Source organism: Orcinus orca, chromosome X, assembly GCF_937001465.1.
Source record: "Orcinus orca chromosome X, mOrcOrc1.1, whole genome shotgun sequence".
NCBI classification, from domain to species: domain Eukaryota; kingdom Metazoa; phylum Chordata; class Mammalia; order Artiodactyla; family Delphinidae; genus Orcinus; species Orcinus orca.
In genome coordinates, this window is record NC_064580.1 from 66,781,572 (window position 1) to 66,805,816 (window position 24,245).

Here is a 24,245-nt window from a genome sequence, read left to right on the forward strand (position 1 = left end):
ATTCATATAAACAAGGTAACAAAAAGCTAGAGTTTGAATGCTCATCCACTGTTAGATAATATTAAGTATCTTCTATGTGCTTTTGCACATATATCACTCAAGAATTTAAAAAAACTAGGTGATCCATTGGAGACTTTCTCCCATCTGTGCACAATGACTCATATAAAGGATATTCATTGCAGTGTTAATTAGCAAATTTGAAAAATCTGAAAATGAAAATTAGAAATAATTTCACATTTGGAAAATGGATAGTGGTTTACTCATACAACTAAATTCTACAGAAGAGCAAAAAGTAAAAAAACTAGATTGTACATTTACTGATATGAATAGATGTCAAAATCAATATTGGATGAGAAATGCTACAAAAGGATATATACAAGATACTACTTTGTATACTTTTAAATGAAAAATAAATGCTGTAAGAATAAAAATATGTAAAGAAAAATATAAAAACATGCATGGAAACACCACACATGCATACAAACGTCAAATAATCACAACCTGAGGTGTGAAAGGAAGGATATATAGATGAGAGTAGGACTAAACCAATTAGTTTAAGTGAGATCTTATTTAAGTGAGATCTGAAACAAATATTGTAAAATGCTCAAGTGGTACTTTAGTATACATACTTGTTTCTATGCATGCATGTTTTAAATTTTTATTTTTAGCTATGAAATATCTTCATGATTATAATATATATAGTATATAAATGGAAAAGAGGCATTTTCAATTCTGAGCTCAATACATTTTATCAGTTTTAAAGAAAGAACAAAATTATTCTGCCATATAGAAAAATTAGGTGTAAAATATGTTTTCTAACAATTAAACTAGGGAAAGGATATCAAAATAGGCTATGGTATTTAAAAAACAATGGCTCCTGAAATGATCAATATCTTTGTGTTTAATTTTGTTTCAAATCATTATAAGATTATTTTATGTATAAAGTTTACCTTCTTGACAGTTTCCTATATTAGAATTCAATTTTAGAACTAACTTTCCTAGGAAGTTTGAATATTAACTAGCAATTCAGTACCTCAGATCACTAGTTTATTCGTACATGTGTACATGAGTAAACATAGTTAAATTTCCTGTGTGATTTCCGACAGCTTAAAGATGTAGAAAATCATTAAGACAAAAATTAACATGAAAGATTTTAAGTGCTATTATATGGCTATAAACATACATTTTCCCTTAAGCACAATATAAACATTCTTACACAGAACACTCAATAAAATGTTCCAGAGACATATCAGCTCAGACCAAATACCAGCAGCATAGTAAAGTGTCACTAAAAACACCCTCCCCAATGACTGTGGTTCTTTTTTATTCTCCTTTTAGCTGTTATCCACATTTGAGACACTGACTGCTCCAGAGTCCCTCCCCAAAAGCCACCAATTAGATATTAATTTTGACACAATACACTTAGTTATCTGTCTTCCCTAGAGGACCCATAATCAGAAATAAAAAGAAGAAACTCTTACTACTGGTCCTTATCATCACCTTCTACTTGCAGATTCTCTTATTTTAAATACTACTTAGCTTTGGTGAGCTCTGTTGTTGCAATGGCAGTTTCCTTACTATGAATTAGATTCTCAATGAATCTTCCTTATGCTTGAGAGGGGTAGAACACCCCCTTGTGGACAAAAGACTAAACAACATTTCCTTGATTTTCTCTAACAATCTAATGAATTATTGAATCTGAAAACCTATATATATATATATATATATATACACACATACACATACACACACATATATATACATATATGTGTATATACACATATGTGTATATATACTATAAACACAGATATATTTTACTAGTACCATCAAGATATCACATAGCACTGAAATTAAAATCTTCACAAAATTTCACCAAGAACTATGCTATAATTTCACAATGTACATGATAAATATGTAACAGACACGCTTCCATTACACTTCTATTTAGAAACTTAGTGTCATGTTCTATCTTTTAGAGATTCATTCTTCCTACAGTAATGGATTCTGACTCTCTTAATCTGCCCAAAAAATACATACAGGTACTATTTTAAACACACACAAACAAGTGGGACACATACTCCACTGTCGTAAATTTTTAAATGAATCCTCCTTATGCTAACTTTCTACAGATGATTAGCCAATGGTTGTGTGTATAAGTGAGGGTAGACATACAAAGGGAAAGGCGGCTCAGACAGATGGAGGGAAGGTTACTAGCTCTAGTTCCCATCTCCTTCCTACTCATCTCTGCACTGATATCCTTAGATCAATAGATCTCTGACTTGAACGCACATAAGAACAAACTGGGGCAGAGTCTTGACATCATCCTCAGAAATTCTAAATTGTTATGAGTGGAGTCAAGGGACTTGCATTTTTAATAAGCACCCCAGGTGACACTAATGCAGATGTCCATCACTCTGTGAAACAATGTTTTAGATATGTATAAAGTTACCTGAAGGCCACAGGCAAGATTTTATCCAAATCTAAAATTCTTTCAGGGTGAGAGGGAACACATGGTATTCTGGCATATAAGCATTACAGAACTAACATGTGTAAGAAGGAAATAGTAAGCTTCTTGAGATAACTTAATAGCCACTGAAGGCAAAGGCATTTTGATAAATGGTGTTTAACCTTTTCTGCTTCAGAGCTCAGAAAGAAACAGAAGTTATTTTTAAGTAGTGCTTTTAAAAAACAATGGGCAGAAAAGTGGAGGTATTTTTAGTAAGCACATCAGATTTTCCAATATGGTCATAAACAGCACTTTAAACTCATGTTTTCATTTTCACTTGTATTTACCTCCGCGTTTTTTGAGATTTTCAGTTTTCATTTTACTTCTGCTTCTAAATTCAGGCCCTTTAAAATCATCTTTGTCTTCATTCAGCACTGGCTCTGGTTGTACAATCACTGTACCTAGAATGATTTCATTTAAAAAACCATTACACATATTAAATGTGCAAGTGAAGTACAAGACTTCAGTTCAGATAAAGCCAACATTGCTGGTACATAGTTTTGTTTCTTTCAAGTTTTCAGTATTTGTATAAGGACCTCTCAAGAATAAATAAAACAGGGAAATAGTAAAAGGGCCAGGTGTCAACAGATTACTTTTTGGAATATAGTTCATAAAAATGGGGGGGGGCAGTATTATGTACTGATTCATAACAGAAATGTGTGAATAAAGTATAAAGCCTTAGCCCAGTTCTGAATTTTATACTGCCTATCACAAAAGCTGTTCTGAATATGAACATCCATGCTAAGTTCCACAGTTTAAAAAAACAAAAGGATCAGAAGAGAAAATTTTAAAAAGACATCCTATTCTTCTCATAAGCCAAATCATAAATGCAGAAAAAGATTTTTAAGGGGTTGTTTTATATTGCTTTGGGGGAGGATAGTGGGGGACAATGTGAGAAGTTAATTCTGCTATTACTGCTATACCTATTCTGTGGCATTTCCCAAATAATACATCCAAGTTTCAGTACCCTGCAAAGTCCTTAAAGAGTTTTAAACAAAGACTGCCTTAAGATACTTAAGCTCAAGTGCTATGACAATAAATTGCAGAATGAGATCAATTGTTGGTCCCTATGGAAATCTTTTAGAAAGAATGTATTTTCTTAGCTATAAAACATGTGAACTGAGGAGAGAGGTTGCTAATTTAAGTTTTCATTTTAATCTCTCAAGAGCAAATAAAGCAGGGGCATAGTAAAAAGGGTCCAGGTCTCACATTTACCTACATTGCTGGGCTTAGTAATTGGGCATTACTGACAACAATTAAGAAAGTACAGTCATCCCTCAGTATCCATGGGAGATTTGTTCCAGGACCCCTTGGATACCAAAATCCGTGGATGCTCAAGTCCCTTAAATAAAATGGCATAGTATTTGCATATATAACCTACGTACATCGTCCTGTATACTTTAAATCATCTCTAGATTACTTATAATACCTAATACAATGTAAACACTATGTTAATAGTTGCCAGCCAACAACAAACTCAAGTTTTGCATTTTGGAACTTTCCAGAATTTTTTTCCCCAAATATTTCTGATCTGCAGTTGACTGAATATGCAGATGCGGAACCCACGGATACGGAGGGCCAACTGTAAAATCTGGTAGTTGTCAGGGGCTGTCTCCCTGAAACATGGGTCTATGTTATTTAGCGAGCAAGTTTTAGCAAGGTATAGCACCTACTTAAATGAACTTCTGAGTCTCTGAAAAAAGGGGGGAAATAGGGCACAGAGGATTGAGTTTTTACAAACTGGTAAATATAAATAATCTCCACACACAGAAAAAATCTTTATTCACAACAACCATTTCACATATATACTCTCAGAGAAGCCCTGGCATTTGAAAAAAGCTAAAGATTTATAGTTAACCAAAAAAAACCAGATTTCTTTCTGAAGATTCTTCTCTAAATGGAAGCAAAGCAGCAGAGTGGAAAGAGCACTCACTAGCTTTGGATTCAGGCAGACCTGGGTTCAAATCTTAGCTTCTCAATTTAAAGCTGAAAAAGTTCCTTGAGCTCTGAATTTGTTCTTTCATCTCTACAAATAGAAACAGTAACTACCTTACAGCATTGTTTTGAGGATTAAATAAGTTAACTTTTTAAGAGTCTGGTACTTACACATACTCAATATAGTATGATAACAATAATTATAATCAATCAAATTTAACCTTATGAAACAGGTCTATTTTTGGTTTGGTGGGAGACAATTACACTTAGTTCAGGTTCGTAACATCCCATACTAACTCTCTTCCACAATATCATTAAAACAAAGACTGGAATTCCTAGTTCTTAGCTCACCCAGTGGCCATCATAAGGACTCCCAGTGACAACCACTGAGAATGTAATAATCCAAAGTGAGTCACTGCCTATGGGACTCAGACTCCCATGTTAGTTGTTTCTGCCGTAGGCCACCAAAACCATTACATAAAATTGTCACAGATGATTTTCAAAGCCAAGTAAATGGTAGGCCCATCAATTTTCCTTCTCTCTTCTTTCTCTCATTCATTTCTTTTCCTCATTTCATTTCTCATCTATTAAAACTCCCAATTTGTCCTAGTAAAGCAATGTATTATTCTCCTAACTCATCATTTTTTTAAATTTCCATAATCAAAAAATGTGTCACATAAGCATAAGTAGAGAAAGAGAATAAAGTAGTAAACACTGCTGTAAATGATCTGTGAGAATAAATTTGAAAAATCTGCTAAGAGCCTTTAAACATATTATTCAATAAAGAGAAAAATCTAAACTGTTGATTTCTGAAACACTATGAAATTACCAAGACCCTTGTCATTCTCTCATCATGTAATCACACTGCTCTCAGGCTTGGGCTATGAAAAGTCCAAGATTTTCATTTGGCTTCCCCCTCCCCACCCCTGCCCAGGCCCCAATCTAATCAATGCACTTTTAATGTTAGAAATGCAACGGTTGAGAGGAAATGTAACAAGGCATTTTTAAAAAGATAATTACAAGAAATATACCTAAGTCAAATTTAATAGGTAACTTCAGCTTTGCGTCTTAGGGAATTTAAGAATGCAGTAAGACTAAACTAGACTTTAAATGTTTTCTTAAGAAGTTTTCAGAGTATTCATTATGTTTTTCTATAAAGCAAACACATTAAAATTTACTGAACCAAAACTTAATATACTAAATTTTTAAACCAACTTCCACATTCAAGTATAATTTGGAAAATAAAATCCCTTTTCTAAAACCCAATGGAAAGAGAAAATAAGTCTTCTTCTTATCAAACCTGACTGAATATTCTAAATTTTGAACCTCAGTAACACACATTATCATTACCATACTAATACATTTCCAAACCATCACTATCAAAATATTAGGTTTGGTCCTTCACACACAGCTTAAAGTAATCAAGTTCCAATTTTATAGTAATGACATTTAAAAATGCATTTCAACTTTAACTTCATATGAAAAATTAATACACTTTACCTTTTGGCAAGCTTTGCATAGTAATATCATTTTCTGAATTTTCATTAGAAGCATCTTCATTTACAGTTTCATCCAAAGGTTTTTCATCATCAGATTCTACATACTTTGTTACAATTGAAGGTTTCCTATGAGAGAATTAAGTCCACAGAATTATGGACATTTCTGCTATTGGAAAAACACCCAAGTAACATAAATAACATGTTTAGATTAAGCAGTGGCTCTTAACCAGGGATACATTTCAGAATCACCTAGGGAAGCATACATCTCTATACCATATAACTGAATATTATGATTTAGTAGGTCTTGGGAGGATCAGAGCATGTGCATTCTGAAAAAGCTATGAGGAAGATTTTAAAGGGAACTCCTATTTAAGAATCACTACTTTAGGGAATAAGTTAATAACAAGCAAGCTGTGATTATTAAGAGACATTTCCACTGGTTCAAAAAAGTAAAAGTCCAATAGAATAAATTGCAAACTTCTAATACAAACTACACTCCACAGTTATATTATGCATTACATTATGCTTTGAAGTAGTTTCAGTTGTTACGTACAATTCACTTTGACAATTTAACACAGACAAGTATTTGAACCACTCTTTGATCTTCTTATAACTTCCTCATAACTATGATGGCTACCAGTCCCCATCCTAGACAATTTCATATAACCCTAAAAAACTCAGATTGCCTCATGAGGCATTCAACATTTCATTTCCCCTTTTCTCCTTGTTTTTAAAGCACATATATTATCTGACAAATTATCTACATATTGCCAGGGCCACTAATATATAATAAATCCCCTCCTGGGAAATTTTTAATTAAAATTAAAAGTCAAGTGATGGATACAAGAGATTCATTATACTATACTGCCCTTTTAAAAATATATATGTTTGTATAAAATAGTTTACTGAGAACAGAGTGCTTTAAGTTTAGAAAAAAAGATTATTCTAAGAAAAAGAAAATAAAACAACCTGAAAAAGAAAGTAACATTTTTCCCTTCAACATCAACCAACCTCTTTGATCGTGATGATCCTGATGATTTGGATTTTTCTGAAGAGCTAGCTCCCTAAATGCGAGAAATAAATACAAAGGTGAGTAAAACTCTCAGAGAAACATCCCTACAATTAACTGTTTCCCTATACCAAGATGTCTAATATAGTGATAGAATGAGATATAATTTTTATGCCTAAAGTATTTTTCTAAAAGGAACTTCAAAAACTAATTCTAATTTACTCTCAAGTTTCCTTGATTTAAGATTAATTTTTTTCATTAAATTGTTACTGTTGAATTTTGAGGTACAGAAGATGATACACTGCTATATCATGATCTCGGCCTAAGCCAACAAAGACAAAACAAAGGTGTAGAGGTAATCAGATCCCAACAGGGGCAGAGAGTTTTAAGGATCTAAACATGTGTCACTTTCTCTATCCTAACATATGGCACAGAATACCTTCCACGATTTCCTTTGAGATACTAAATTTACCTTGGTTTTGCCAATATAATCAGTATATTTTATTGGATTCAATTTTTTACACTAGGTGGGAAGAATCCTAAAACTGTAGTGTAGGCTGGGGTATCAGGTGAAGGACCTCAGGATGGGTTCCAATAATACTGCTTAAGAGACTCTAAAATACTCAGTTTTGAAAGATCTCAGAACCATGGGGTCATGCCCATAACAACCACCTTGGGCACCACTGTTGCAATATAATAACACTCAAATACCTATCTGTTAGCAAGCCTTCAGTTGTCTGACTTTAGCTATACAGCTGAAGCAAGCCACAACAATAACAAAAACAATGAACACCATCAAAAAGTGGACAACGACCCAAAATGAAGTACTGTAATAATACTTGGGTATAACAGTAAACTCAAACACATGCATGTATTAAATAAAAGCAACCTGATGACATACTCTAGTTGATTAGCATTAATTAATAAATATCTTTTAAATGCTTCAAATTATTCTTACCTCTTCCTTGCTGTTTTCCATCATATCAGAGTTATTTCCAGAACCACTGACTTTATCTTAAAAGAGAAGAAGTAAAAACATTATTTATCTCTTTGGTGCATTATCAAATAGAACACCAATACCTACGATTCCATGAACCTATTTTTCAAACTATGTAGTATGGCAGTATTGGTAGTACTTTACTCACATTAAAATATAAGAGTTTTCTATCAACTATACTCCAATAAATTTTTTTTTAAATAATATTGCTTTGGTTAAAAAAGAGTTTTCTGAGTGGCATGGACATATATACACTACCAAACGTAAAATAGATAGCTAGTGGGAAGCAGCCACATAGCACAGGGAGATCAGCTCGGTGGTTTGTGAACACCTAGAGGGGTGGGACAGGGAGGGTGGGAGGGAGGGAGACGCAAGAGGGAAGAGATATGGGAACATATGTATACGTATAACTGATTCACTTTGTTATAAAGCAGAAACTAACACACCATTGTAAAGCAATTATACTCCAATAAAGATGTTAAAAAGAAATTCATGTAAAAAACCAAAAAAAAAGAGTTTTCTGATTAAAATCACTCTCTTTTGACACGCTAATCCCTTCTGAAACAGCATTTCTGAAAAGAGCAGTTTGTAATCAAAATATTTCCTACTGTAATTGTTCAAGGTTTTTCTCTTAGGAGAACATTTAAGTTCCATCTTCTACTAAAAATAAAATCACATTAACTGTATTTTCCTTTACCATAAGACACTAAAAAAAGAAAAACAACTTCCTAAAGGAAGCAGAGGGAAGGAAATAATAAAGATTAGAATAGAAATTAATGAAACAGGGAATAGAAAACAATAGAGAAAAATCAACAAAACCAAAATAAGTTCTTTGGAAAGATGAATAAAACTGAAAAAAAAAAACTTAGGCTAGATGGACCAAGAAAAAAAGGAGACAAGACTCAAATTACTAGAATGAAAAATTAAAGAGAGGATGCCACTACTTACCTTAAAGAAATAAAAGGATTATAAAGAAATATCATGAACAACTGTATGCCAAAAAATTAGATAACCTAAATGAAATGGACAAATTCCTAAACACACACAAACTACTGAAGTTGACACAAGAATAAAGAGACAATGTGAATAGACCTATAACTGAAAAGACTGAATTGGTAATCAAAAAACTACCCACAAAGAAAAGCAAAGGTCCAGATGGTTTCACCACCAAATTACACCAAACGTTCAAAAAGAAAAAAAGCATTAACACCAATTTTTCACAAACTCTTCTAGTAAAAAAGGAGGGAACACATCCCAACTCATTCAATGAGACCAGTATCGTACCAAACCAGAAAAGATACCACAAAAAGACCAACATCACTTATGAATACAGATGTAAAAGTCCTTAATAAAATACTAGCAAACTTCAAAAGAATGGAAGACATGTCTTTCTGCTACAGACTGCGAGAAAATACTTGCAAAAGACATATCTAATAAAGAACTATTATCTAAAATATATAAAAAACCCAAAACTCAACAATAATAATATAAACAACATGATTAAAAGCAGGCAAAAGATCTGAAGACATTTTACCAAATATATGCAAATGGAAAATGAGCATATGAAAAAATGCTCCACATCATATGTCATTCGGGAATTGGAAATTTAAAAAATAAGATAACACTATATACCTATTACAATGGACAAAATGCAGAACACTGAAAACACAAAATGCTGGTAAGGATGTGAAGAAATAGGAACTCTCATTCACCGCTCAAAAAAATGCAAAATGGTCCAGCAACTTTTGGCAATATCTTACAAAATTAACCAAACTCTTACCACATGATCCAACAATCACACTCCTTGATATTTACCCAAATAAGTTGAAAATAAAGTCCACTCAGATGGACTGCACACAGATGGTTTTAAATATTTTTACTTATATAAACACCTTCGAGTTCCGGCAGAGAGCGCGGTGAGAAGCGGATCGCGGCCTTCTAGCCCGGGGCCCTCCAGGGCCCTCCAGGCCCTCCGGCCTCTGGTCGGCAGGTGAACTGGGGGGCCCCCGGGACAAGCTCAGGCTGTGTCTTACCGAGCCCCAGAGCCCTCGCCGCAGCCGCCCACTGGCAGGGCCCGAGCCTGGAAGCAGCAACAAACTGCTCCCGCACCGCCACTTCCGCGACCTAATGGCGGCGGCCCCTCGGAGCCCAGATCCCACCCACCGCCGGGTCTCTTGACCCCACGCTGCAGGGGTTAGGCAAGCCTCCGTCACGCCGTCACGCCACGGAGGACGTCGCGCCTTTGGGCGTTGGGCGTGGCAGGGTGAGAAAAATAGCGGCCACTGGAACAGTGCGGAGGGCCATTAGAGCTTCGAGGGCCCGGGAAGGGGGCTCTATGTGGACGCCAGCTCAGCCACCCTTCGGCCTTGGAGCCCACGCATATCCGGGAACTGAGGTGACCTCTCTGCCCCAGTTGGACGAGACCTCACATCGTCCGGACAATGACAGACAAAGGCCTTAACAGGCCCGGAAGGTGAGCGGAGCCCCGGTCGACAATGGGTGGAACGTTAGCGGGTCATCGGGCAGTTGGTCATCGTTCTACCAAGACCTCGATGTCGGAAGATAGAAATGGTATTATAACGTACCACACGCGGCCAACAGGAAGTGCCAGCCACCCTTTGGGAAGATTTACTGGCCGTTTATAGAAGGCCTGTGTATATAATATGAAAAAGCTGCTCTCAACTTTCCCCCCAACCTTTGGAAAGAAAACTTTTCTCTACATATAGGCCTTCTAGATGTGAAGAGGTTGCCGACGTATTATAGAGTTAAAGTCACATGTCTTGTAAATGCCCATTTGTTTCTTTAAAAAAAAACCGTAGAAAAGAAATGTCTTCTGGAAATGACTTTTCGAAATGGAGTTGTTTGACCACCTCTAGAGGCAACATCAGGAGCCACAGAGGTCCACGTTTGTTCAGTGGGTTAGAGGACATGGAATGGAAGACGTTGAGGAGGAAGAAAAGAAGGTTCTGTGCCAGACTGGTCACAGAAAACATTTGCATATTAGAACCATTGTTTTGTGTGTGCATTTTACTCCTTACTACTGTATGTGTAGTTGACCATAAGTACTTTTTTGAAATATCTAGTCTTTCTAGATCTTCTAAAGTGCCTGATATATGTTCAAAGTAGAGGTAGTAAAAAGACATTTTGTAAATATCTTTTTGTTAAAATTCGTATGAAATGTTGTTTTGTGGGGGGAGGGGGGGCCAAACCACCTTTTTGAACAGTACGCAGTATGCACTGTGTTTGTTTGTGCACTGGTTCAAGGTCGCGGGGAGGAGAAGGAAGTGCAAAGAGCTCTGTGCCAGTGTGTTTATAGTGAGGCAAGGTTAACCATTGTCTTTTTTATGTTCCTGCATTTTGTTTCACTTTGCTGTGTATATAGTGTATATAATGGACAAATGAGTCCTAATTTACAACATCTAGTCTTTCTAGATGTTAAAGAGGTTGGCAGTGTATGACAAAAATAGTAAATAATACATTTTGTACATTTTGTGTTAAAATTTCTAGGAAGGATTGTCTTCTGAAAATTTGAGCATGATAGCCCTCTGGGTTGGTGGGGGGGAGAGAGAGAAGGGGGTTGGTCTTAGAATGGCTAGAATGCTGGTATTTTGAAGACAGTTTCAGATTATAACTGTTACATGTGTGCAGTTCATTCAGTACTGCTCTGTATATAGTGGACAAATTAAGTCCTTATTTGAAACATCTAGTCCACCTAGATGTTTACAAGTGCCCAACGTATGTTAAATGTAGAGGTAGTAAAATATCACTTTGTAAATATCTTTTTGCTAAAATTCACAGGAAGTACTGTCTTTGGGAAGTTAAACCACCTGTCTGAGCAGTATACTATTGTCTATACTTGTTCAGTGGTTTGGAGGAGGGAGGGAAAGAATTGCAAAAGGTAATATGCTAGTGTGTTCATACCAGGACATTTTCAGACAAAACCATTTATTGTATGTTCATTTTGTTTTGCTGTGTATATAGTGTATATAATGGACAAATTGAGTCCCAGTTTTGCAACATCTAGTCTCTAGATGTTAAAGGGGTTGCCAGTGTATTAGCACATTTTGTATACTTTATTGAAATTCATAGGAAAGCTTGTCTTCTGTAAATGACTTTTGGATATGAATTTGTTCAGCCACCTCTAAGCATTACATATGCATGTACTTGTCCACTGGATTGGCGGTGGAGAGAAGGAAGTGAGGGAGGAAATGGTTCAGGCCAAATGGTCATATTTAGAAGATACCTCAGATTATAACCATTGTTACATGTGTGCAATTTTATTTAACAGTGCTGTGTACATAGTGGACAAGTAAGTTCTTATATGAAATATCTATTCTTTCTAGATGTTTAGAAGTGCTTGATGTATTTAAAAGTAGTTTTAGTAGAATAATGCTTCCTGTAAATAGCTTTTAAAAACTGATGGGAAACACTGTCTTTGGAAATGGAATTGTTAAACCTCCTCTCTGAACAGTATACTCTGTGCTTGTTCATTGGGTTTAGGGAGGTGGGAGGGAAGACTGCAAAAGATGTTTTGCTAGCAGGTACTAGAACATTTCAACTTATCCATTGCTCTATATGTTACATGCATTTTGTTTAACTTTACTGTATATATTTTGTATATACTGGACCAATGGGTCCCAATTTTATAATATCTAGTCTCTAGATATTAAAGAGGTTGCCAATGTATGACAAAAGTAGAGTTAGTAAACTAACACATTTTGTACACTTTGTGTTAAAATTCATTGAAAGGCCGTCTTCATTGAATTCATTGAAAAGGGCCTTTGGAAGTGAAATTGTAAATCACATCTAAGTGACACTTGTGCCTGTACTTGCCCAATGTTGGATGGATGGCAGAAAGGAGGTACTGGGAGAAATGAAGTGTTCTAGATTAGAATGTTCCTATGTAGAAGACACTTTCAGACCTAACCATTGTTACATGTGTGTAGTTTATTCAACACTACTGTGTATATAGTGGACAAACTTTAGTCCTTATTTGAAACATCTAGTCTTTCTAGATGTTTAGAAGTGCACAAAGTATGTTAAAAGTAGAGGTAGTGAAGTAACATATTTTGTAGATATATCCTTTTGTTAAAATTCATATGAAATACTGTCTTTTAGAAATGGAGTGATCAAAATGATCAAACCACATCTCTGAGCAGTACACATTATTTTATTTGTGCTGGTTCAGGGAGAAAGAAGAAAGTGTAAAGGGCTTTATACCAAGACTAACCATTGTCTGGTGTGTCTCTGCATTTTGTTTTACTTGGCTGTGTACATAGTGTACATAAAGGACAGAGGGTCCAAATTTACAACATCTAGTCTTCCTAGATGTTAAAGAGGTTGCCAGTGTATGACAAAAATAGCCGATAAATACATTGTGTACACTTCGTGTTAAAATTCATAGGAAAGACTTCTGAAAACAACTGGAGGAAGTAAAATTGTTAAAATCCCCTCTAAGCATTACAGTTGCTTATTATTCTTGTCCACTGGGTTGATAGAGATGAGAAGGGGAAGCTTCTAGGCCAGAGTGTTCCTGTTTAGGAGACATTTTGTGACTATAGCCTTTGTGTGCAGTTTCTTCAGTGCTACTACGTGTATACATAGTGGACAAAGTTAAATCTGTATTTGAAACATCTAATCTTTCTAGATGTGTAAAAGTACACAACATATGTTGAAAATAGAGAGTTAAAAGTAACACCTTTTAAGTTTTTTTTTCCTGTTAATTCATAGGAATGGTTGTATTGGGGAGTGGAAATTGTTAAACTTGAGTCTTGTAGAGTAAGCTGACTATTCACTGGGTGGTGGGGAGGCGGGAGCAGACAGGAAGGAAGTACAGAGAAGGGATCTGTGCCCATGAGTCTTTAGACAAGTTCAGATTGTCTAACCAGTGTTCTATTTGTGTGTTTTAGTTAATATTGCTGTGTATCAAAGAATAAGCAAGTCCTAATGCCCAAAGTATATTAAAAGTAGAGGTAGTAAAATAACCCCTTAATAAATGCCCTTTTGTTGGTTTTTAGGAAGGGCTGTGTCTTCTGGGAGCGTCTATGTTAATCCACCTCTTGGAGCTAGATATAGTCCTGTACTTAGTTGCTGATATGCTGGAGGAGGGGTAAGAGGAAGGGTGAAGGGAAGGGCTCTTAGCTAATATCTCCATATCTAGAAGACAGTTTTAGGTTATAACCATAGGTCTAAATGTGCATTTTTGTAAAGTACCAATGCTTACTATGGACAAGGTTCATTCATTATTTTGCAACATCTAGGCTTTTTAGGAGTCCTGAGGTGACAATGTATGATAAAAAGTAGAGCTAGTGAATTAACCAATTTGTAAGTATCTTTGTTATAATTGGTAAAAAAGTAGCATCTTGGACATGGAATTGTTAAACCATCTGAGAAATGTACACCAGGACTTGTTCATTAGGTTGGCAGCAGAGGGGCAGAAGGCAGTATAAAAGGGAGGGAAGTACGTGGATGTGTTCCTTTTTATATTTTGATGATAACCATTGATGTGTGTGCATCTCTTAGCTGTACTATAGGAATACATTGTTAAGTAATTCAGTGGAAACATACCTCCTTGCTAATACTTTAATAGTTTAGATCAGATAATGAATCCTCTTAAAAGCATTATACTTTGGGTACGCTGTTGCTTTATGTCTCATTTTTAATTGAACGTTAAGGGAATGTAGTATTTTAATCATAACTCTGCCAATATCTTTATCTAGAGGCCTGTTGCCATTTTTGTCTTTTCTGAAGTTTTTGTCACCAAAAAAGGATTACATTTTTTTTCCTTCCAGATTGAGTTGGTATAGTGTATTTTTGGTTATCAAAATACTCATAACTTTGGGACTTTGAAATGGTAAATATTCATGATGTGTGAAAAAGCATGATACATAACTGTATGATCTTAATTACATAAAAATGGATGCTTAGTTGTGTTTAAATACACAAACGAGACCTAGAAGGACACATCAAATGGTAAACTGCTTGTGATGGAGGATGACTTTGTTTTTTGCTTCTTGTGTTCTTTGGTTTCCTATTACGCACATGTTAACTTTTAAGAAATAAATGTTATTTTGAAAACCTTAAAAAAAAAAAGAAAACACCTTCGTAAGTAGCTTTTTTCCCATAATTGTCAAAATTTGGAAGCAACCAAGATATCCTTCAAAAGGTGAATTGGATAAACTGTGTTACATCCAATCAATGGAATAATATTCAGCTCTAAAAAGAAATGAGCTACCAAGCCATGAGAAGACATGAAGGAAGTTTAAATGTATTGTATATTACTATGTGAAAAAAGCCAATCTGAAAAGATTACATACTGTACGATTCCAACTATATGACGTTCTGGAAAAGACAAAACTACGGAGACAGAAAAAGATCAATGGTTGCCATGGATTTGGGGGCGGGGACAGGGGGAAGGATGGATAGATGGAACAGAGGATTTTTAGTGCACTTGAGACAGGAGGGAGGGTGGCAGGGCACAACCATTAAAAGAATGAGAGCCATTGAGGATATGACAAAAACTGGTTAGAACCAAGTAGGCCCAAGATGGTGGAAGATTCGACTTCCAGTAGACCTTGAGCCTTGTTATACACTCACTGTAATACATTAGCATGCTAAATGACACACCCACAAGGCACCATGACAGTTCCTAGGCTAATCATAAAAGGCCAAAAAGTAGGCAGTGACTCAATTCCTGGAAATCCCCGCCCCTTCCCCAAAATAGTTGGAATAAACCTCTTACTCATTAGCCTATGAAATTACCAAACCCATAAAAAATAAACACCCCCCACACCCCAGGGCCTCTCTACTTCTGAGGTGGCCCACACCTTATGGATTGTGTAGCTCCCAGGGCTGCTCTCTCACCTTCTGAGATGAACTGCATTCTGCCTACGGAACGTGTATCTCGCTCAATAAACCTACTTTCACTTCACTATGGCTCGCTCTTGAATTCTTTCCTGCACGAAGCCAGGGACCTTCACTTGGCAGCACATCCCAGGAACTCACCCGAGACCTGGAACATGACCATCCTCTTGCACCCCATTTTCCTGCAACATCTTTACAAAGGAAGAGGAAGAAGGTGGTCTTCTCTCCTTTCCCACTTTTCCTTTGATTGTAAAAATGTAGCCAACTTAGTTCTCAGGGCACAGCCCTCTTGCCTGCCTGCTTGTATACTTCACATGCATCTTACATTAATAAATCTACTTCTTGCCTGTCACTTTGCCTCTCGCTGAATTCCTTCTGTGCTGAGACATAAAAATCTGAGCTTCACTGAGTCCTGAGACCAGGTGTGCGGTTTCAGCTTGGGAGGGTTTGAGTCCCCTCCTAAGCCAGAGGTTGCACGTTCAAGTCCCATCTGAGGCACAACTGGGTTTTAGTCCCATCTGAGGTGGGACTGAGTTCAAGTCCCAATCTGAGGTGTACAGTTTCACAGTGAAACTAACCTGTATGATACTATAATGATAGATAGATGTCATTACACATTTGTCAAAATCCCTAGAATGTACAACATCAAGAGTGAAATCCAATGCAAGCTATGGGTTTTAGATGATAATGACTTGTCACTCACTGTAGGTTCATCAACTGTAACAGATGTACAACTGTGGTTGTGGGGGAGGCTGTGCATGTGTGTGGACACATAATAGGAAATTTCTGTACGTTCCACTCAATTTTTCTGTGTACCTAAAACTGCTCTAAAGAATATAATTTATTTTTTTAAACTCTTAATAAAGGAAACTTCCACAGCAAGCTACAAAATACCCAATGGTATTTTACTTAATGGTAAAAGACTGAATGCTTTTGCTCTAAGATCAGAATACGAGAAGGAAATCCTCTCCTGCCACTTCCATTTAACATTGTAATGGAGATTCTAGCCAGAGCAAGTAAGCAAGAGAAAAGAAATAAAAGGCAGCCAGACTGAAAAGGAAGAAGTAAAACTGTCTTTGGAGACATTATCTTGAATAGAGAAAGTCTCAAGAAATCCATTAAAATATTACAACTAGTAAATGAGTTCAGAAAGGTTGAAGGATGTGAGAACAATATACAGAAGTCAACTGTATTTCTGTACACTTGCAAAGAATGATCTGAAAATAAAACAATCCATTTATAATACCATCAAAAAGAATAAAATGCTTAGGAATAAATTTAACAAGAGAAGTTAAAAACTTATACTCTGAAAACTACAAAACATCATTGAAAGAAATTAAAGACTTAAATCAGTGGTAAAACACTGCATGGTCATGAAATAGAAGACAACATTAAGATGGTAATACTCCACAAATTGATCTACAATTTTTAAAAAAAGGCAATCCCTGTCAGAATCTCACTCGACTTCTTTGTAGAAATTGACAAGCTCATTCTAAAATTCATGTAGAATTAAAATGGACCCAGAATAGTCAAAACAACCTTCAAAAGGAAAAACAAAATAGGAAGACTCGCACTTCAAGATTCTAAAACTTAGTGTAAAACAACTATAATCAGTACAGTGTACTACAGGCAAAAGAACAGATATAAAAATCAGTCAAAAAGAAATGAAAGTTCAGAAATAAACCCATATATCTATGGTCAACTGATTTCCAACAGCATGCCAAGACCATTCAGAAGGGAGAGAATAATCTTTTCAACAAACAGTATGGCACAACTGTGTATCCACACGCAAAAAGTTAAGTTGGAGACCTGCCTTACACCACATACAAAAATTAACTCTAAATGCATCATTAAAAACCTAAACATAAGAGCCTAAACTATAAAACTCTTTCAAGAAAATATTGGGGTAAATCTTTGTGACCCCAGATTTAGAAATAGATCCTTAGACATGACATCATAAGTATGAGCAACAAGAATAAAAATAGATACGCTGGACTTTATCAAAACTAAAAACATTTGTGCTTCAAAGGACATCATCAAGAAAATTAAAGAAATACATACATATACACAACAGAATGCTATTCAGCCTTAAAAGGGAAGAAAATTTTGATACATGCTACAACACTGATTAACCTTGAAGACATTATGCCAAGTAAAATAAGCCAGACACAAAAGGACAAATACCGTATGACCCCACTTATATGAGGTTCCTAAAGTAGTCATATTCATAGAGAAAGAACGTAGAATAGTGGTTGCCAGGGACTGGGGGTAAAGGGGATTGGGAAGTTAGTGATTTTAATGGGTACAGAGTTTCAGGTAGAGAAGACGAAAAAGTTCTGGAGATGGATGGTAGTGATGGTTACACAACAGTGTGAATGTACTTAATGCCATAGAACTGTATACTTAAAATTGGTTAAAATAGTGAATTTTATATTGTGTAGTTTTATCATAATAAAAGTCTAGAATATATAAAGAATTCTTATAAATCAATGATAAAAAGACAAACACCCAATTAAAAATGAGCAAAGGATCTAAATAGATAATTCTCTAAGGAATATATACAAACTACCAATAAGCACATGAAGAGATGCTCAACATCATTAACCATTAGGCAAAATGAAAACCAAAACCATAATAAGACACGACTTCACATGTACTACGATGGCTAAAATTAAAAAGTCAGATAACAACTACTGTTGGCAAGGATGCAGAGAAATCAGAATCCTCATACACTGCTGGGGGGAATGTGCAATGGTGTAGCCACTTTGGGAAACAGTTTGATATTTCCTCAAAGGATTTAACAGAGTTACCATATAACTCAGCAATTCCACTCCTAAGAGAAATGAAAATATATGGCCACACACAAACTTGTTCACAAATGTTATAGTAGCATTATTCATAATAGCCAAAAGGTAGAAACAAGATGTTATTGTCCATCAACAAACAAATGTGGTATATCCATATAAAGGAATGTTATTTGGTCATAAAAAGAAATGAAGTACTAATATGCACTACAACATAAATACACCTTAAACACATTATACTAAGTGAAAGAAGCCAGTCACAAAGAACCACATGTAATAGAATGCCATTCATAAGAAAGTCTGAAATAGGGAAATCTATAAAGACAAGGAAGTAGATTAGTGGTTGCTTAAGGCTGGCGGTAGGGGGTGATATCTAAAGAGTACAGAGTTTCATTTTCAAGTGATAATAACATTATAAAATTTACTGTGGTGACGGCTGCATGTATTTGTGAACATACTAAAAACTACTGAATTGTACACTTTAAACTGGTGAATTGTATTGTAAGTAAATTATATCTCAATAATGGTGTTAAAAGTTTTAGTAGTCATTAGGGAAATGCAAATTAAAACCACACTGAGATATCATTAGGTATCTATCAGAATGTCTAAATTTTTTTTAAAATAGTGGTAAAACCAAATGCTGGAGAGGATGCAGAGAAATTGATCCTTCATACATTGCTGTGAGAATATAAAATGGTATAGCCACTCTGGAAAACAATTTAGGAGTGTCCTTAAAAAAAAAAAAACATGCAACCATCCTATGACACACCAACTGCACTCCTGGGTATTTATCCCAGAGAAATGAAAACTTATGTTGACACAAAAACCTGTACACTAATGTTTACCAGCAGCTTTATTTGTAACAGCCCAAATCTGGGATCATCCCAGATGTCCCTTAATGGGTAAATGGTTAAACTGTGGTACATCCATACCATAGAAAACTACACATTGCAATAAAAAGGAGAGAACTATTGACACATGCAACAACCTGGCTGAATCCCAAGGGAATTATGCTAAGTGAAAAAACCCAATCCCCAAATGTCATATACTATAGGATTCCATTTATAGAACATGTTTAAAATGAAAAACAATTTAGAAATGGAGGACAAATTAGTGATTTCCAGGTGTTAGGCACAGGTAGGAGTAGAGGTAGGGAGCTGAGCATGATTATAAAAGGGCAAGATAAGGAATCTGCATGTTGACTGTGGTGGTGGATGCATGAATCAACTCAAGGTAATCAAACTGTATAGAACTTAACAAAAACACAAAAGTACACGTAAAACTGAGGAAATCTAAATCAGATTGGTAGATATCAATAACGTGGTTAACCGACAATATGTTATACTTCTGTAGAATGTTGCTATTGTGAGAAACTGGGAAAAGTGTGTAAGAGCTGTGTGTGTGTTACAACTGCATATGAATCTACATCCATCTCAATAAAAATACCACTTTAGGGAAAAAACTCAGAAAACTAGGGGAGGGGAACTTCCTCAACTTGACAGAATATTTACAAAAATCTTATACAGTAACCATCATACTTAATGGTGAAAGAGCTGAACGCTTTCCTACTAACATCAGAAACACCAAGATGTCTGCTATCATCATTCTTCTTCAACATAATAATGGAAAATACAGAAAGTCCTACCCAGCATAATGAGGCAAGAAAAGGAATTAAAAGGCAAAGAGATGGAACGGAAGAAATAAACGTGACCCTATTTGCAGACAACCAGATTAGGTAGAAAATTCCAATAAATCTAAAAGATGAAAAAGAAGCTACCTAGAGCAAGTTCACAGGATACAAGGTCGACATAAAAAACATAAGTGAATTCCTGCAATGAACAATTGGAATCTGAAATTTAAAAACCAGGGAATTTAAAATAGCACCACAAAAATGAAGTAAGAAGGTAAAAATGTATCAAAGTATATGCAAGATTAGTATACAGCTAACTACAAAACACTGGGCCAACTGAGAGTTTCTATCAACATTTTTTTCTCTATCATTAAACATTCCTATTCTTTACATGTATTTGGTGGATAACTACACAGATTTATTGGGGAAAGGATCTGAAGAGCAAGTGTTCTGCACACTTTTTATTTTTCAATGTTTTCTATTCTCATTTTGGATAATTTCTATTAGACTATCATCAAATTTACTGACACTACTACAGCTATCTCTAATCTCCTGTTAAGTACAAACAATGATTTGTTATTCAGAAATTTATTTTTCAGTTCTAGAATTTCAAATTGGTTCTTTTTTACATTTTCTATGTTTGTACTGAGATTTCTTACCTGTCCATTCAACATAAATGTATTTGCTTTATTATACTAAAGCATAGTTGCAATAGCTGCTTTAATATTCTTGCTTGCTAATTTCAACATTTGAGACATATGTGGATTGTCTCTACTGCTTGCCTTTCCTTTTGAACATGAGTCACAATTTCCTCTTTTTATTTCAGATTGGGTACTGGACATTTTTAAAGATACAGTGAAAACACTGCATGCTGTTACAGTTGTTATTTTTGTTAATAGCGGATAGTCAACTTACCTGAAATCAAACCCCAAAATATATACCCTCTAGTGTAAGCAGCTGAAAGCTTTATTCTGTTCTTTTAGCCCTAACTGGGCTACCTAGAATCTGGGCTGCACTTGTGAATCAACCAGATATGGCAAGAGTTTTTGCAGGTTCCAGAGCTCCCAAACTGTAGCTCTCTTCTAGGTGGGATCTCCCCTCTCATTTTACTAAACCTACTGTGGTCTCCCTAAATTCCTTTATGCCTCATCAAGAATGCAGGTTTCCATTCAACTCTTTTAATTGAAAAATAATTAACTTAATATATTAGTTTTAGGTGCACAACATAGTGATTCAATATTTTATACGTTATAAAATGACCACCCCTACAAGTCTAGTTATCATCTGTCACCATACTAAGTTATAACTATTAATTTTTCTTTAAATGTTTGATAGAATTCACCTATGAAGCCAACTGCTCTTCAACTTTTGTTTGTTGGAAGTTTTTTGATCACTAATTGAATTTCATTAGTAATCAGTCTGTTTAGATTTTGTATTTCTCCATGATTCAGTCTTGAAAATTGTAAGTTTCTAGGAATTTATCCACTTCTTCGATGTTGTCCAATTTGTTGGCACAATAGTCTCTTAGGATTCATTGCATTGATGTGGTATAAGTTGTTACTTTTCCTCTTTCCTTTCTCATTTTATTTATTTGGACTCTCTTTTTTTCACGATGAGTCTGACTTAAGATTTTTCAATTTTGTTTACATTTTCAAAAAGAAAACTAGTTCGTAGTTTCATTGATCTTTTCTATTATTTTTTAGTCTCTATTTCATTTATTTCTGCCCTGATCTTTATGGTTTATTTCCTTCTACTAACTTTGGGTTTTGTTTGCTCTTCTTTTTCTAGCTCCTTTATATGTAAGAAAAGCATGATCCTCAAAAGGAAATCTATAAATTAGACTTCCTCAAAATTTAAAACTTTCACTCTGCAAAAGACCCTGTTAAGAGGAAGAAGACGAGCTATCAGTTGCATTATTTCCAATCTGACCTTTAGTATTTCTTTCCTTTTACTAAGTCAGGACTTGTTCTGGTCTTCTTTTTCTAGTCCCTTTAAATGTAAAGCTACATTTTTTTAAATTTGAGATTTTTCTTTTTTCTTGAAGTTGGCCTGTATCACTATAATCTTCCCTCTTGGAACTGCTTTTGCTGCATCCCATAGATTCTGGAAAGTTGTGTTTCCATTTTCATGTGTCTCAAGGTATTTTTAAATTTCCTCTTTGATTTCTTCGTTGATGCATTGGTTTTGTAGCATTTTGTTTAGTACCCCTGCTTTCTTTTCGTTTCCTTTTGCATTGAATACCTTTTTCAATCCCTTCAGTATCAACTGTTTGTCTTTAGATCTGAAGTGAGTCTCTTGTAGGCAGCATATAAATGGGTCTTGCTTTTTAATCCATTCAGCCATCTCTATTTTGATTGGAGCATTTAGTCAATTTATATTTAAACTGGTTATTGATAAGGATTTACCTATTGCCATTTTGTTAATTATTTTCTGCTTGTTTTTATAGTTATTCTCTATTCCTTTCTTCTCTTGGTTTCTTCCCTTGTAGTTTTTTTTAAAATATTTTATTAATTTATTTTTTGGCTGCCTTGGGTCTTAGCTGCGGCGCACGGGCTTCTCTCTAGTTGTGGCGTGTGGGCTCTCTAGTTGCGGCACACAGGCTCAGTAGTTGCAGCACGCAGACTTAGCTGCCCCGTGGCATGTGGCAGCTTAGTTCCCTGACCAGGGATCAAACCCACGTCCCCTGCGTTGGAAGGCAGATTCTTAAACACTGGACCACCAGGGAAGTCTCTTCCCTTGTAGTTTGATGATTTTCTTTATGTTTGGGCTCCTTTATTTTTTGTTTATCTATTGCAGGTTTTGGGTTTGCAGCTACCATCAGGTTGATACGTGCGCACACATACACACACACACACTGATTTAATTTAGGCTGACAGTTGCTTAAGTTCAAATATATTCTGAAAGTACTACATTTTTACTACCCCCCCCAACATTTTGTTTCTGACATGATATTTTACAACTTTATACTTTGTGTATCCCTTAGCTACTTATTGTAGTTATAGTTGATTTTACTACTTTTTGTCTTTTAACCTTCCTACTAGCTTTGTAAGTGGCTGATTTACTATATATTTACCTTTACCAGTGAGATTTTTTTCTTTCATATATTTTCTTATTTCTAACTATTGCCTTTTCTTTTCCACCTAAGAATACGTTTTAACATTTCTTGTAAGGCCATTTTAGTGGTGCTGAACTCCTTTAGGTTTTGCTTGTCTGGGAAACTCCATCTCTCCTTCAATTCTGAATGATAACCTTGCCAGGTAGAGTATTCTTGGTTGGAAGTTTTTTTACTTTCAGTACTTTAAATATATCATGCCACCCCCCCCCTTCTGGCTTGCAGAGTTTCTGCTGAAAAATCAGCTAATAATTTTATGGGATTTTCCTTGTATATGATTAGTTGTTTTTCTCCTGCTGCCCATAAAATTCTCACTTTATCTTTTGCCATTTTACTTACATGTTTGGTGTGGATCTCCTTGGGTTCACCTTGTTTGGAACTCTGTGATTCTTGTACCTAGATGTCTGTTTCCTCTCCCAGACTAGGGAAGTTTTCAGACATTATTTCTTTAAGTAAATTTTTTGTCCCTTTCTCTCTCTCTTCTCCATCCGAGACCCCTACCCCTACTATGAGAATGTTAGTACTCCTGATGTCCCAGAGATCCCCCTTTTTTTTTTTTTTTTTTTTTTTTTGCAGTATGCGGGCCTCTCACTGTTGTGGCCTCTCCCGTTGCGGAACACAGGCTCTGGACGCACAGGCTCAGTGGCCATGGCTCACGGGCCCAGCCGCTCCACGGCATGTGGGATCCTCCCAGACCGGGGCACAAACCCGCGTCCCCTGCATCGGCAGGCAGACTCTCAACCACTGCGCCACCAGGGAAGCCCCCCAGAGATCCCTTAAACTCTCACTTTCTAAAATTCTTCTTTTTTTCTGTTCTGATTGGGTGGTTTCCACTATTCTGTCTTCCAAATCACTGATGTGTTCTACTGTATCAACTATAATTTCCTCTA

The 24,245-nt window shown here is 35.7% G+C and overlaps 1 protein-coding gene across 16 annotated transcripts in view; it reads right to left on the reverse strand.

Moving 5' to 3' along the window:
* ATRX (ATRX chromatin remodeler) overlaps positions 1–24,245 on the reverse strand; it is a 249,515-nt gene that overhangs the window by 166,823 nt on the left and 58,447 nt on the right. For 12 of the 16 annotated variants that reach the window (XM_033406900.2, XM_004280437.4, XM_033406901.2 and 9 more), the window contains 4 exons: positions 7,908–7,963; positions 6,952–7,004; positions 5,942–6,066; positions 2,794–2,907 (listed from right to left, as the gene is read on the reverse strand). In XM_033406900.2, the coding sequence (XP_033262791.1) occupies positions 2,794–2,907; positions 5,942–6,066; positions 6,952–7,004; positions 7,908–7,963 (348 nt within the window). The remainder of the gene's footprint in view (positions 1–2,793; positions 2,908–5,941; positions 6,067–6,951; positions 7,005–7,907; positions 7,964–24,245) is intronic. The other 4 variants (XM_004280438.4, XM_033406899.2, XM_033406898.2 and 1 more) reach the window with 1 other exon arrangement.